This window comes from Castor canadensis, chromosome 2, assembly GCF_047511655.1.
Source record: "Castor canadensis chromosome 2, mCasCan1.hap1v2, whole genome shotgun sequence".
Classification (NCBI taxonomy): Eukaryota; Metazoa; Chordata; class Mammalia; order Rodentia; family Castoridae; genus Castor; species Castor canadensis.
The window spans coordinates 139684352-139700531 of NC_133387.1; the positions used below are offsets into that span (position 1 = coordinate 139684352).

At 37.1% G+C, this 16180-nt stretch overlaps 1 protein-coding gene across 4 annotated transcripts in view; it reads right to left on the reverse strand.

The window, feature by feature from the left end:
• The window catches only part of Atp8b4 (ATPase phospholipid transporting 8B4 (putative)), a 258513-nt gene that overhangs the window by 45067 nt on the left and 197266 nt on the right, over positions 1-16180 (reverse strand). For all 4 annotated transcript variants that reach the window (XM_074065913.1, XM_074065915.1, XM_074065914.1 and 1 more), the window contains 4 exons: positions 15044-15149; positions 6929-7076; positions 4032-4215; positions 3289-3512 (listed from right to left, as the gene is read on the reverse strand). In XM_074065913.1, the coding sequence (XP_073922014.1) occupies positions 3289-3512; positions 4032-4215; positions 6929-7076; positions 15044-15149 (662 nt within the window). The remainder of the gene's footprint in view (positions 1-3288; positions 3513-4031; positions 4216-6928; positions 7077-15043; positions 15150-16180) is intronic.

The window sequence follows — 16180 nt, forward strand, 5'->3', positions numbered from 1 at the left end:
TGTCATTATTCAAAATATTATTGCCATATCATACCTACATTCAAGATTTTTATAAAAATTATTTTAATTTATAACTATATTTTAAATGTTATAGCTCTTACATTTCACAGTTGACACTCAGGTCAAAACTTTCTGATACCTAAAATGTAGGGTTAATTAACTATCCTTTCAAATGGATGTGAGATTGACAAGTACAATATGGTGGAATAGGAGCTCCTGGCTCCCCACCCATGGATGCTCCACATTTATTTATGGATCAATCCCTCTGAGAGAAAGTCAAAGACTTCTACTTATCAGACAGCAAGAAAACATTCCCATCAAACAAGGAAGAAAAGATAAGTCATACTAAGGTGTGGACTGTTCCCTGAGCTTATGCCACAACATCATGAAAAAAATCCCAATACTCTGTGAAGAAGCAGATTTGGACCTCACATAGAGTACCTTAACCCTGGGAGTCAAGGGTATTAAACACATGAATGTCTGTCTAGACCACAGGGGAAAGCATGATTTTATACACATGCACAAGGGGGTTCATCCCCTAGGAGTAGTACAGAGAAGGTACCTTAAACATATAAGTCTTGCTTCTCCCCAGAAGTGAGTTTATGTCATATATCAAGTGACAACATTAACAGTTACCTCCTAAAGGACCCTATCCTAAAATTCTTAGCTCTGGGAATGGAAGGAAGTAGGCATATACAAGTCTTGCTAGATCACAGAACAAAGTGGTGGTTTTAAATGGGAAAGTACTTTAAGAGCTACATCCATTTGGAGCAATGTAGAAAATGGGTGGAGATATGCAGCACCCATTTTCTCTGTGGAAGGGGCCTATGGCACATGCTATCTAACAGGACAAATAAGCAATACACTTTCAGCTGCCAGAGCCAGCTTGGTATTTCCTTCCTCCAGTTCACCCTAGTCATAAAACCAGGCTACCCAATCTTTCTGGAATGAATGTGTCTACATACTGCATGCTATAACTCCTATAGCACCCACACAAGAGACTGTCTCTTTAATAATCTAACCCTAAGGGTCAATGAGGCTGTGTATTTCTGAGTGAACCTAGACCACAGAAACAAAGAGGATGTACAAAGGGCCACTTCCATCAGTGATCTCCCTGGGAGTGGAGGGTGTAAGCCTGAACATAAGGACAGGCATTTGCCACAGATCCCCTGCCTCACTCAGTGTAGAAAAAGAAGGAAATAAATGCTTGTGCCCAGGCTCAGCTTCACTATGAAGAAAGAAGGAACTAGAACAAACATCCAATATCTCAGCCTTTTCAGTTGCATCTAGAAAACCTGGCAGGGTACAGAGAAGGGTATTGACAGGGCTTGGCCCATCTGAATCTCTCGGGAGCATCAGTAATAGAGACAGCAGTCTAGACAAACAATGATTTGGAAGGCATCTTAAAATTTCCAGCTGGATGGTTGGTGAGACCTCTCTCCTACATGAGGCCAGTCTGACAAAATAGTCTTATCTAATATGCAGAAACCAACATTGAGAGTCAAACAAAATGAAGAAATAAGGGAATATATGCCAAATAAAAGAATGAGTAGATCTCTAGAAATTGACCTGAGTGAAGTAGAGATATGTGACTTATCTGACAGAGAATTCAAAATAATGGCTATAAAAGTGTTCACTGAGGTCAGAAGAACAATGTAAGAGCAATGAAAACTGAAAATGTCAACAAAAAGAAAGGATATAAACATACCAAGCAGAAATCATAGAACCTAAGCAGTGAATTAAAAAACAGGTTACTAGAAATCAGTTACCCAATCTGAGGAGCAAGAGTAAAAAAAAAGAATTTAAAAAGACTGGAGATAGGTTGAGACAGGCAACAGCATCATACAGAACAACTTATGCATCAGTAGTATGCCAGAAGGAGAAGGAAAAAAGGGACAGAAAACAAATTCAAAGAAATGATAGCAGAGAACTTCCTATCCCTGGGGAAGGAAATAGAGAGTCAGATACAGGAATCCCAACTAAGATGAACCCAAAGAGATCTACACCAAGACACATCACATTCAAATTGTCAAAAGTTAAAGACAAGGTTGGAGGTACAGCTCAGCAGCAGAGCACATGCTTAGCATGCATGAGGCCCTGGGTTTAGGGAACAAAAAAACAATAAAACCAAAGTGGAGGAAAAGTTTAAAAGACTGTTGAAACCAACAGGGGAAAGTGAGTCATCATGTATGGGGGACCCCACTGAACTATGAGTAGATTCCTTAGCAGAAACCTTCAAGACTAGAAGGAATTAGAATATGTTCAGAATGCAGAAAGACAAAACTTATCAAGCAAGAATATTATACCCAGTAACTTTGTCTTTCAAAAATGAAGAGGTGATAAAGAATTTCCCAAACAAAAGCTGAGTTTATCACCACTAGACCTGCCTTACAAGAAATGCTGAAGAGTTCTTCAAGCAAAAAGGAGATCTCATTAGAAACATGAAAACCTATGAAAGTATTAACACCCATAAGAAAGAGTAAGCACATTGTCAAATCCAAAACACTCTAATACTGTAATGGTGGTAGTTAAATCAATATATAATTGTATTCTAGAACAAAGGTTAAGAGACAAAACTATTGAAGACAACTAAACCCACAATAATTTGTTAAGGGACATAAATTATAAAGAGATGTAAAGTATGACATCAAAATAATAAAATGTGAAGGGAGTCAAATGTGTAGATTTTGTGTATATGATCAAAATTAAGTTGTTATCCATTTGTAGACATAAAAATAGAATCCTAATTTTTAATTTGCTAAGTTTATTTACTTGCTACCAATATTATCTGTAGATCAACTTTTAGCTGGAGAGTTGTTGCTGCCAAAACAGCTTTGATCTCAGGGTATCAGTTACCTCTCCCTGATGTAAAACATATTTACTCTCAGTCCATATATATTCAGTGTATTAAGTGATTAACTGTCTTCCCATAAAAGATACTTCAACATTTCTTATTAGCGTGCTTCAGTTTTCAGTTTAAAATTAAAATTCTTTATCAAGCTCACTTGCCACCACACTAAAACATTTCAATACAAACTAAAAGGTAAGTGGAAGGATTACTCATTTGTTACAATGTAAATAAGAAAATAAATACATAAAATTCAAACAACTAAACATATATTCTTCTTAAACTAGATTTAAAGCTTGAGTCAATTATCAATTACATAATTATAGTACTGTCACTTGTGTCCAGCATATAAAAATGCTCTTTATTAGTAAAGAGCTACAAAGAAGAGTCATTTGTCATTCATGGGATATTACAGAGAAACAAAAGTGCTTTTTACCAACCTGGGCAGAGAAACCACAGAAGAATCCAAACCAGAAATGCACAAGTGTAAATGCAAAATTCTTATAGAAAAAATAGCACAAGAATTTGCACATTCGGAAATAGGACCACCTCCCATGAACAAGGAGAAGCCTCTGGAGATATCTAAACTGTGCAAAGGAATAGTCACTGGCTAAGACAGCTTGCAATCCTTCCTGGCCACTAATGCCAACACCGATGTGAGCACCTACAAAGGAAAAAAGGAACACTTTCATTCCCAAAACAAAGACACAATATCTTTTGGGAACTTGCTGTTCCTCTTTTATGTCATCCATTTATTGAAATCTTATAACTACAACTATATTCTCATGTATTAACTTATGGCATACTTATAATAGTTAGGGATTTATCTTAGTGTTACATAAGAAGGAAATGGGGCTCAGAAAAATTCAGTAACTTTCATGAGGTTTCACAATTTGTAAGTTGCAAAGATGGGGATAAACCCAACTGTTGCAAATGTGGCTCTGGTATACTTTCATCCAAATGTTACTTACAGTCCCAAACAGTATAAAGTAAACAATGTCATTTTCTAGCCTAAAAATATGCAAACAATTTAATTAAACCAACCCCCCCCATCTTATGATTGCTAATTATGGCAGAAGCATTAGACCCAGAAAGTATCATTTCTTTAAGAATCATGACAAAAACTATTAATGCAATATCTATTATCTATGTAGCATGCCCCACAGAGTGAATATGTTCTTACTTTTAATCATGCTGACATCATTGGCTCCATCACCGATGGCCAAAGTCACAGCATTCTTGTGCTTTTTCACCAGTTCTACTACTTGGGCTTTCTGGAGTGGGGTGACTCTGCAGCAAACCACAGTCTTACACATGCAGGCAAGCTCTAAGAGATCATTCTTGACATCACTTTCTAGGGCATGAGCCTGTGTTATTTAATAAAAAATCCAGAAAATAATGGCTAACAATAAATGACAGCTGTAATTTGTGAAGCAAATAAAATAATTGACTTCTCTAAACCATTTCATTCGCTTCAACAAGTCATTGTTGATTCAGGGTCAAAAGCCACAGCAACAAAAAATAAAGAAAAGAGTATTGAATTCCTAGTAAGTGCCAAGGAATTTTAAAATAAAAATCAAAGACATTACCCTTCCTGGTGTGTCTTCTTTGATATTTTTCCATGCTGCATTGGTAAGACACAGTTAAATGCTACAGAAATTCTAGAAACTACTAAAATTATTAAAAGCAAAAGACAAAACCTAACCACCATCTTACCAAGTTTAGAATGTTACAAATACAGTGATTTGCTTATTCTCTGAGATGGGCTTTTTGCTTCCTTTGCATTATTGTTTAATATATTTTGTGTTTGATGTTGTGCTTATCAATGTGTAGACAAGATACAAAGCAGATGATCTAGAGATGGGTCCTTAAAGATCATTGTGATGGAAACCAGGAGAGCCCTGTGCAAAAGAGAGTCATGCAACTCAAACACATTTCCCCAACCATTTCCACCCTTCCTCATATCTAAATACATAAGAGTCTTAGATATGCTAAGAAAATACTGAAAAAGAGGCCATAGTTCTTTCCAATTAACCATGCAATTCTTTTCCTAGAAAACATTCCATTGTACATTCTTTAATAAAGAAATTAAGAAGAAGCAGGAATCCACTTAAAGTTTGAGACATAAGTATTTTTGAGTGAATCTTTAGCTAAAACAAGACATCTGCAGTCCATTACAATCTGACCTATACATTCCTTTTGAGTTTTATCTTCTCCCAGCACCTTTAAGTCCACTCTTTATTTTTATTTCCCATGATTTAGAAGGGGTTTCTTGCCTCTGTGCCTTTGTACATGCTGTCATCTATATTTTTAAACATTACTTACTCCAGAAAACCTTTCCTGATTTCTCTACAAGGAGGTAAATGTGTCTGCCTCTCTGCTCTCAAAGCATACCCCTAGATAGCAATCTCCCAAACCTGGACATATTTAATCAACGATAATGGTACCAATGGGTGGATAAATACAAAAATATACCTTAGAATATTCTCATATCCAAGTCTATAATTCCTAGAGGAAATTGTGATTCAGCCTTCTCAAATACAAAACACTTTCTGAAAGAGAAAGCATGCAATTGGCTGTTTTACTCAGAATGGTCCCCTTTCTCCCTATTCTGTTTTCTTTAGTATCAATAAGTTTAAAAAAGAAAAAACTATACTCAGACCTGAGAAAGAGGCTAAATTACATGTCAAAGCAGCAAGATTTGAGCAAATTGAAATCATGATTTAAAACAAAGCAAAACAAAAAGCTTCTGATCGTACTAACAAAAACATAGTCAATTCCCTTAAATTAAAAATGACATTTCACGGTTTCGTGAGCATCAAGCTTTGAAGCTAAATAGATCCTAAGGAGCATCTATCTTAGCTCCTTCTTTCAGCAAATTGAGAGAGAGAGACAGAGAGACAGAGAGAGAGACAGAGAGATGGTATAATTTATCACCTGAGTACTCTCACCCTACCACACTTTGGCTTCTCTGAGCCTGAGAGAAAGTCAAAGCAAAACCCATTAGGGCCCCTTTCCATATTATGGTCCCTGGGCAGCTCAGCTCGGAGGCCACCAGCTCTAAGTCCCAGCTGACAACCTTATAATTTTCAGTTGCTGTTCATCTGTGCGAGGGAGAAGTTCGTGTCATCTGGACAAACTTTCGACTGAACTTGGCCTGCAACCGAGCTCTGTAACTTTCCATGGTGCAGAAGGCAACACATCATTACGTCTGGAATCCAGCTGGATAATGCTCTAAGCACTAAGAGCTAGCAGACAGATGATCACAACAGGGAAATACAATACACTCATATCCAACTTCTTTTGTCCTCTAAGAAACTTTCTACAAGAAGCAGCATTTATTTTCCAAACTCTAAAGTGAAAAATGATCATCAAAGCCAAAGAAAGATGGGAGATTACTTCTTTGTGCATATAAATGATCATTTCACTAGAGTGCAATCGGAGCTTTTGTATTCTAAATTAGAAACTCAGAGGAACGTTTTGATTTTTGTTCAAGTCTTGGAACCTGAACTACATTAAAAGTACAATGTAAGTTTATTCTATTATGACAAGAACCAGATTTCCTAATCAAAGCAAATTATTTGGCATTGCTGCAAAATGCTGCTATTTAGAAAAACCACCAGAGGTATCTTAATGGCAATAATTTGGTGTGGTAATTATATGAAGGTCAGGTTTTGCTCTGCAAATCACAAACACTAGCAAGAGCAATAATTGCAATTTATCCGTCCACTTGCATTACTTTAATTAAATAACACTGAGCTGTGACACTACAGAGCCCTTGGAAAAACACTTAAATAATACTGCTAAAAGGTCTACAGTCATTTAGACAAGATTGATCTTCTGTGAAGGCAGTATTTCTTCAGAGCCTCCTTTTCACTGTGATGGTTCAAACAATAATGCATGAAATATATATTAGAAGTTTCCTTTCCCTTTGCAAACAGGAAATCATTGTGTATGCCTTATTTCTCATACTGTCATTTGTTTGAAAAAAACACAAAAAGAGTTCTCATTATGACAGCACAAAAGAGATGATTATTGGGGTAAAGTAAAAGAAAGAACAAGAGCCTGAAGGGAACTCACCAAACTGTGACCATTTATGACTAAGGCATAATCTCCTGTCATGATTTCTTCTGCAACCGAGTCCAGCTCCAACTGCTGCTTCTTTTCACAAACTACATGGCCATTGGAAAAACTCCTGCTTTGTCTGAACAGGTTTTCCTTTGCTTTCCTTAAAGAACAGGGAGAGGGGGGAAGAAACCCATAACAAAGTACACATAACAGATCTATAACTCTAGCAAAAGTCTGGCCTGGAGGCAAAATTCATTTTGTCACTATTCAGACAGAGCATGCATACAACTCAGGTTCAGTAAGTAAGCTTCAAAATTTGTGATGGGGAGATCAGAGAAAATTTCTAAATTGCAGGAAATAAGTGGGCAAACATAATGAGAACAGAATCATCTTGAACATTTTACATTATCTAACAGGTGAATCACCATCTTGAGCTGCGCTTAACTAGGGGATCTTGATAGGTTTGGTATATAAGGGTTAGAGAACCATGATTTAGCATGAAATGTTGTTAAACAATGGAAAGCAAAAAAGCTAAAGAAACTTCAGTGCATATCAATATTTTTCTATCTATCTAGCTATCTACCTATCTGCATTTATACATCAATATATAAATACATACACATATATATGATAAATTCATTAATTTGAGATATAATATAATATGATCTGGCTTAAAATAGTATTCTGAGAAACACATTTTTAAGAAATTTGACAATAAACACAAATGACAGCATTTATTTGTCATAATAAAGTAATATTTATGTAACAATTGCACATATCAGCTCAAACAATACAATTTATCTTATAGGAAAGAAACAACAGACACCCAAGTGTAGAGGATTGTTCCAAACAGGAACTCCTTCCAAGTGCTCTAGCTCTAATTAGACATAGCTGTACAAGAATCTTGTCCACATCCCATCTGTCACTCCTGCTTAAGAAGAAGCCTAGATGGTGACATAGCATTCTTAGAAGTGGCATTTTACCATCCTCTTCATCATGAAAAGATGAAGCTTCTAATGGAAGGGAAATTCCCTCTGTGGGGACCCTAGGATGACAGGCTTTGAAGTAAATGAGGGCAAGCTGACATGACCAAAGAAGCTTCAACCACAACCAGAGACCTACCAGCAGATATGCTCTGAAGATGGGTGCCCAAACCAGCTGCCTACACTTGCATGCCAACTGCAGGTATGAAATGAGTGGCTAGAAGAGAATGGGAAGTGAGATATAAACTACAAAGTGGATATGTTGGCTTAAAACAAACTAGCCTGGCTCTCTAAAGGCTCAACCAATTAGAAAAATTTATTAAAATGGGTTTAGTTGAGGTGCCTCTTCAAGAAGGGAAAGACTACCATATTAAAATAAGCATTTTAGCCTTCATCTTTCTCATTATTTGAAAATTTAATTGTTTACATACTAAATTTAAAAGCAAAAACCAAAATAACAAAACAACAACAACAACAAAAATTAACCACCTTATGTTCTGGCTCAACATCTCCTTCTGCTGTACAGAACCAAAATCACAGCCCTGCATTTAGGAGCCCAGCGTTCATATGCTCTTGGCCCCACAGATAATATTGTATATTTAGCAACAAGCTTGCAGAACCAAAGAAAAAGATTTATAAAGTCAGAGTGCTACGTGTGAAATTTAGAGAGTTACAGTGGGGAGAGGGAGGGAGAACAGATATTAGATGGGAGGACCAGACTTTCACAGCAGATAACCATGTCAGGAACTCCTCCTCGGTCATGAAAATTTACAGTCCCATATAATGAAGAAAGCAATGGAGACAAGTTCCTTTGAAATGAAGAGTTCTCTGACAATGCTGAGCTCATAAATTGGGCCTTAAAGCATCACCAGGAGGTTTCTTTTCAGTAAAGTTCTCATTCGCTGTATAAATGACTCAACTTCTGCTTTCCCCTCAGAGAATGAAAACATTCCAAAGAAGGGTGAAGTTCATGAAAGTATTGGCTGAAATTCTATTTAGTTAAGATTTTCCCCCCTAAACTGTCTTCCTAACATCTGACATGAGCCCTTTTCCAGGCAGAAAAGGGACAGTTTTTCTAGCTCTGCTTAAATTCCCTCTGCCCTCTCGTCAACAGGCCATCACTCCCTGCTAGATTGGACACTCACGTTGTCAGACCCGTTATTCTACAGCTGTCATTTCTTTTTTCTTCCTGGAACTTAGCTCTTCAAACACTAGCTAGTTCTTGCAAGAACAATTTATTAGGAGCGAGGGGAAGAGCTGCACATACAAGTCCCTTCAATGAATATGAACTATACATTTTTGCAGGCATGACACACAATGCTTAACCACAGAATACAAATAACAAATGCCAAAACAAAAAAATGCCTGTGTTTTCCAAGTTTTGTAGTGAAGGACAGTTTATAACAATGCTGGCACACAAGAACGCATTCATTGTTGAGTTGACTATGGCATTCACCGCCCAGTATCATCACAAGCACAGTCCTTGCTGGCTTGCATGCAACTTCTAAAGAAGAAAAAAGATGTGAAGAACTAGTTGATTTGGTCACTTGTCTGAAGGCACTCTATAGGGAGGAAGTTGATTAAAATCATAATGCCATATTGAAAAGAAGACAATTTGGACTTTGATACCAAGACTAAAGCTGTGTGCTTGGTCCCAGGGACCTAGGCTCTCTGACAGTTCAGATACCCACAGTTGTTATCTGATTTCTGGCCACTTGATGAGTCAGTGTCAGAACCAGGACTTCAAATTTCTAGTTCTTTGTCTATCATACTAAACTGGTTTACCCATAGAGTCATCCACAGGCTGTCATTAGGTAGGACTAAGATATAGTGGCAGAGGGACAGTGAAAGAGATAGCACTAGCCTGCTAATAGTAGGGAAAGAAAGAAAGTACATGAAAATTTAACTTCAAGCACCAGTTCCACCATCCCTTACTACCTGAAAAACTTGTAACACATTCAATTCTGAAAGTAGAGGAATGGGACCAGCCAATCAGACTGGCTGGGGCATCAACCAGTAAAAATAGATACCAGTTACAAAACCTCAGGCAGTTGCAGCACCGTGTACTAGAAGATCTCAAGATTAAGTGCTATACAATGTTGGGATTTATGACAGCAAATTTACCCTACTCAAATATTTTGCCTGGGTAAGCTAGAAAGTGAGAATTAAGACCAAGCAGCATTTTATTTGGTCAGTACCCTGTTTTAAAGAATTTATATGAATTTATGGTCAATGTTATATTCCCCTTCACTGAAAGCCTGGTGTCTTATAAATAGCCCAGATCACTTAACTAACCTTATCTGCCCAGCCATGGAGCCATTTTCATTTGAGAATGCTAAGCTGATCACTCATGCAAATGACTTTCTACTAAGTAAGAAGGCATTCAAAAATACCAATGCATATTTTGTTGATGAAAGAGGAATCTTCGATTCCTATACATGTATCATTAGAACTCTTCTCGGAAGCAGTAGAGTCAATTCCTGGTTTAAAGTAAATGAGTTTTTCTAACAACAAAACGTGATCAATACTATAACGTCAAAATATAGAATGAGTTCTCTTGCCAGACCAAACAAAATTACATTCTCAGTCTGTTTTCCTTTGGACAGAAGATATATATATTAGTAAAATACAATCAATGCAGGAATCTTCTGAAAAACCATCACAGGATTTAATTGTGGATTTCTGGGCATGCCTTTAATACTAAAAGCAGCTATGGCAGCAGAATGAAGCCAGGATTCCAAATGTCTAAAATAGTCTCAAGACACTAAATTTGAAACAAGCTGTATATGTGATATGTATGGAAATTACATATCCATGTTTATGAAATAATCTAAACACATGTGACAGGTTTAAATATAAGCATTTAGGTCATTTCCTTCCAATAGCTACTATCACTCAGATCCTGGTCTTTTGATACACTTCTTTTTGTATGAACTTTCTCTGAACTCAAAAGCATAACACAAGAAAATGGAATGGTACAAATTTATGATGTCAATATTTCATTCCCAAAGCTGTGGACTTAGATGTAAATAACCAAGATTAGGGGTATGGTAAGCACCTTTGAGCAAATAGCTTTTTGTTCCTCTCCCCCCCACCCAATCCTAATATTAAGCAAATACATACTATAAGTGTATTGATTCCTCTAACATAGATTTTTCTATCATACATTTCTCTCTGTCTTAAAGAATAGGGCTAACCTCCAAGTTTAGTTCAAAATAAACATTGTCTGCCACTCAGCTGAGCAAGGTGAATTCAAGGGTTGTGAAATATTGAGTCTAGCTGGAAATTCTTTACTTTTTCCCTTCTGAATATATATAGATAGATAGATAGATAGATAGATAGATAGATAGATAGATAGATTTTTTTTTTTTTTTAGTTTTCTTCTAATGGTAAAAGCTTGGCATGAGACCTACCACAACTTCAAATAATACAAAGAACCTTAAAGAAGAAAATAAGCATGATGTATAATTGTATTCTATCATCCAGGGAGAGCCACTGCATCTTTTCCAGTGCTTGATAGTTAGGTGGATAGATGTATAAGGTATATATGTACATATACACTTTTTTGCAAAAAAATGGATCATAATATGCATGATGTTTTGTAATCTCATTTTTCACTTACCAAATATATTGTGGACATCTTCCAAAGTCAATAAGTGCATAAACACTTTTATTGACTATATAGTATTCCATCACATCTGTCTGTCTGTCTATCTCTCTCTGTCTCTCTCTCTCTGTATACATGTGTGTTTCCATTACCATACCTGATAAAGCAATAAATATTTCCACATATACATTCTCATACACTTGTTAACTTATTTTCTTAAGGGAAATTCCTAGAAGCAGGGATCACTGGGTCAAAAGTATGCATGTAAGCAATTTGGAAATATATTGACAGTTTTCACTCTAGAGAGAGTCTACCAACTTACGATTTGCAATGGTTAATCATAATTGTCAACTAGATTGGATTGAGAAGTGCAAAGTCGATTAGCAAAGCACACCAGTGGGCATTTCCAGAACTTATAAGATCGTGAAGGCTCTGGCTTAACGAATGGTTTAATTCATTGATGGATTCGAACTCTGATTAGACTATTGGGAGGTGGTGGAACTATGGAAGGTGGGGGCTGTTTGGACTGGGGACATGTCCTTGGGGGCTATAGCTTGCCCTGGTCCCCTCTTGTTACTCTTCCATTCTACTTTCTGACTGCCATGAGTTGAACAAGACCTCTCTGCCATGATGGACTGAAACCATGAGCCAAAAAAAAATTCTACCTCACTTAAGTTGTACTCTTAAGAATTTGTTCACAGTAATGAAAAAGTCTGACTAATACAAGGTTCCAACAGCAGTATATAAACAATACACATTTCGCCACATTTCTTCTACATAATCACACTATGTCATTTATTTAGTCAACCAAATGTAGCTGAATAAAATCTTGAGATGTGAACTCAACCACTATTTTTCCAACCACCACCGCCATGACCACAGGGGACCCTCTCTATTTACTCAGAAACATGCCTTGCTTCAGGAGATCTCACAGAGCCAAAAACAGAAGGAGGGGTGGAGTCAAATTCTTGCTTTTTGAACACCAAATAGACTCTAGAAACTCACAGCAGCACTGTCATTCTGAATTCCAGCCATCCAGATTTTCACTTATTGAGCTTTGTGAGAGGAAAAGAAAAAGTGTGTTTAAGTCTCAAAAGACTAATTCTAAAAGGACTTGGGGCATACTGTTTTGTCATAAGGAGCAGAGTAGAGAGAGGAGCTAAAAGAAGAAGGAACTGTGTGGGTAATGAGAAACTCAGATAAACATTTGAGACTCTGTGTATGTAGGAGTTGCCGCTGCCGGCATAGGTGCTGTGGCATTGAGAGTAGTAGAGGAAAGACATTTCAGGAACTGAAGTGACCATGTGAGAGCTCAAGTCTTCTAAGACACAGAGAGACAAGGAAGAACAGCCACTCTTTCCATGTTTCCCTAGGTTGGTGTGGAAGTTAGCCAGAAGGGAAAGCCAGCAACCCAGAGATGAGACTGGGACAAACAAGTGGGAAATGCTAGGCGCCAGCTGGGCAGATATTGATGAACGGTGACAGGTGAGGCAATTTTGTGTCCCGGACTTGAACTAAATTTCACTGAAAGTGCACAGTTTAATTGCTCTGTCACCAGGCAGAAAGGGGTTCAAAATCAGTTTTGGCAAATCTGATGAGTTTCTGTTCTTGCCTGCCCGAGGGTATTCGGGTTGTGAAAGTCAGAGAAGCTAGAAATGACCAGGTTTCCTTCTACTTCTCCCCATGCCTAGTCCAGTTCTGAATTTTCTCTGTTCTACCTCCAAGGAGCTCCTCTTCAAAATCTCTCCCCTAGGATGGGAGAGATTTTGGGGTGGGAGTGTGCAGAAAAGGTCATTTCTTTCTACTCTACTTTTGGCATCATTTTATACCACTCTTTTCCTCCCCTCTGTCCCAGGCTCACTGCCCTTACTGGGGAAATATTAATGAAAGTAGTCCTTTTTGGTGGAAAGATTGGGATTAATGTCTGAAGGAAGGGAGGGAAGGAAATGCAGAACAAACAAGGAAGACAATAAGGAAGGTCAATGAACAGCCAGAAAGCTGTAACTTCTTATTTAATTCCCCAAATATAATAATCCATGGGATATTATTTATTTCCCATTTTACAAATGAGGAAAATAGGCAGAGAGAGGTTCAATAACCTATCCAAAGGCTCCCAGTCATACAGTGAGCAAGAAGCTTAGATTCCAACCTGAGTCTAACGGATATGAATGCTATGCTCTTCTTCCTTTACCTGCCGTCTTCCCCAGAAATTCATTCTGACTCTAGCTACTAATCTGGTGTCTGACTGCTCACTTGAATGAAGCAGTGAGGTTCCTGGACAAATACATTCTTTAGATTAATTCTTCAAAGGGCGAAAGAACACATCAAGGGTGTGTTTAGGGCGAGTAACCAGGTACATAGGTTGCTGGAACTCAAAACCCACTGATCTGTTTTGGCAAATTAGTTGCCCTGTCCGTACCTTAACTTCCTAATTTGTAAAACAGTGATAATAGTAATGCCTACTGTGTGTGATGCATACTCTGAGAATGAAATGAAGTAATAGATGTATTCTGCGTACAGTTCTGTTCCAGGCATTGTCTCAAGATATTTAGCAATTGGATCATTAAAATAAAAATGTCCTTCTTCTTTCCTTTCTTCAGTAAGAGTGAAATTTCCCCATATTGTTAAAATTAAAATTTGTAATTGACAAAATTTTAGTAAACCAATTATTAATGTCCCCAACAGGCTCTATGGATTCTGTCATTAACATTATATAAAAATTATCAGAAAGTCATGAACACCAATAAAAATAAATTTAGCATATTGTTGAATAAAATATAAAACAAATTATATCAGTAATCATTGATTAGATCTCCAAATTTTTATTTGGCAAAGACATATGCAGTCTCCAGTCTCAGCTTCTAACCAGCATGATGAACAGTAGTTTTCTACTTGGAGTAAGCACAGGGACAATGGGGATTTGATCCACAAGTATCAGTTGGTATACAGACAACTGACTTCCTTTCTTTTCAGCAAGTTGAGTGTAGAGAAGATACTACAAGCAGCACCAAGCAAATTTTTCATAAGACAGCCTTTTTTCAATTTAAAAGGAAATAATTATGTGGATTTTCAGTGTTCTTTGAGGCTCTATTTCAACTTCACATGACATCTACTATAGCTGTGTTTTTCTAAATTTGTCTGATACAAACTTCACATGCTTATTAAACACAAATTGCCATGTCCATCCCTTTGGAGACTCTTACTATGTAAGGTTGGAATGAAGCCAGGGAACTGGTGTTTTTACTTCTCACTCATCACCACTTCAGAGCTAGCAGGTACTCACCAAAACACAACTTTAAAGGACAACTTAGCATAAATGACTTGAAGTTCTTTTCTAAAAACACTTGAAAATGGTAGAGGCCTGAAGACAAATATTCACTGCTGATATCAAACTTAGTTCGTCACCAAAATGAATGAGAGTTTAGAAAGTACGCAGAGAGCTCTATACTAAGTGAGGAACACAGGAAATGATAGCATACACTTCTACTTTTCCAACTGCCTGATCTTCCTTTTTCTCCTCCTTCCTTCAACACTTACCTGAGTTCTTCTCTCACTTCTACTGCAGTGTTCCCTGTTATCACAAACACATCATTCATGTCGTCAGTCAACATGTTGCAGGCATAACCAATGTTGATAGCAGTTTCTGAAACAAAATACACTATTCTGTTAGAATACTACTTAATAATATAGGTACATTTTTCATAAAGTTTTGGGACCATATCTGTATTTTCTCATAGCCTACATGCCCTGTTAATGTTAGAGAGCACATGATGGATGACAAAACATGAGCAACCCAGAAAGAAATACAAACACCTGGGTTCCATGAGTCAGTTCACTGCTCACTAAACCTATGGAGAAGTAGGAACATCTATGAATCCTCAGCTTGTCATCTAGTTTTCAAAAATACCTTTTGATTCTCAAGTTAGCACTCATGAAGATAACCTAAGATCATGTGACAGAGTGACATGTGCAAATATAAAACTTTGGGCTAAAAGTCTCAAATACTACCTTAAGAGAGCCAAAATACTAAATTTGGCTAGGTGCTGGTAGCTCACACCAGTAATCCTAGCTACTTGTGAGGATGAGATCAGGAGGACTATGGCAGTTCCAGACCAACCCAAGCAAATAGTTTGCAAGATCCCATCTTCAAAATAACCAGAGCAAAGTGGACTGGAAGCCTGGTTCAAGTGGTAGAATGCCTGCTTTGCAAGCATGAAGTCTTCAATTCAAACCCCAATCCCACCCCCTCCCAAAAAAAAAAAAAAACCTAAATTTGACTAATATCCACTTCTGATATGGTAGGCAAATTAAAAGGAAAAAAACGTACAAGATGTTTGGTCAAACAACAAAAAAAAGCTTTTTCAAAACTGCAATAGTTTTCTCAGATACAATATTTCTATTTCCAATTAAATGGGCAGAAATTTGGAATTTAAATATCTTCTCAAAAACAACCTAGAACTGATCTACTAGAGAATTGGAAAGTTAAGTGATTTAGGACAGTCCTTATAGAAATGGATCCTGGGATAGTTAGATAACTCCTTTCATCCTCAATAGAGTCACTTCTAACTCTATAAAATCTTTAGATGCTAGCTAATTATTTGGGTTTGTTAGTTTTGTTCTAAATCAAATAATGTAATTGATAAAATCTCACTATGTGCCTTGTATAAGCCACAG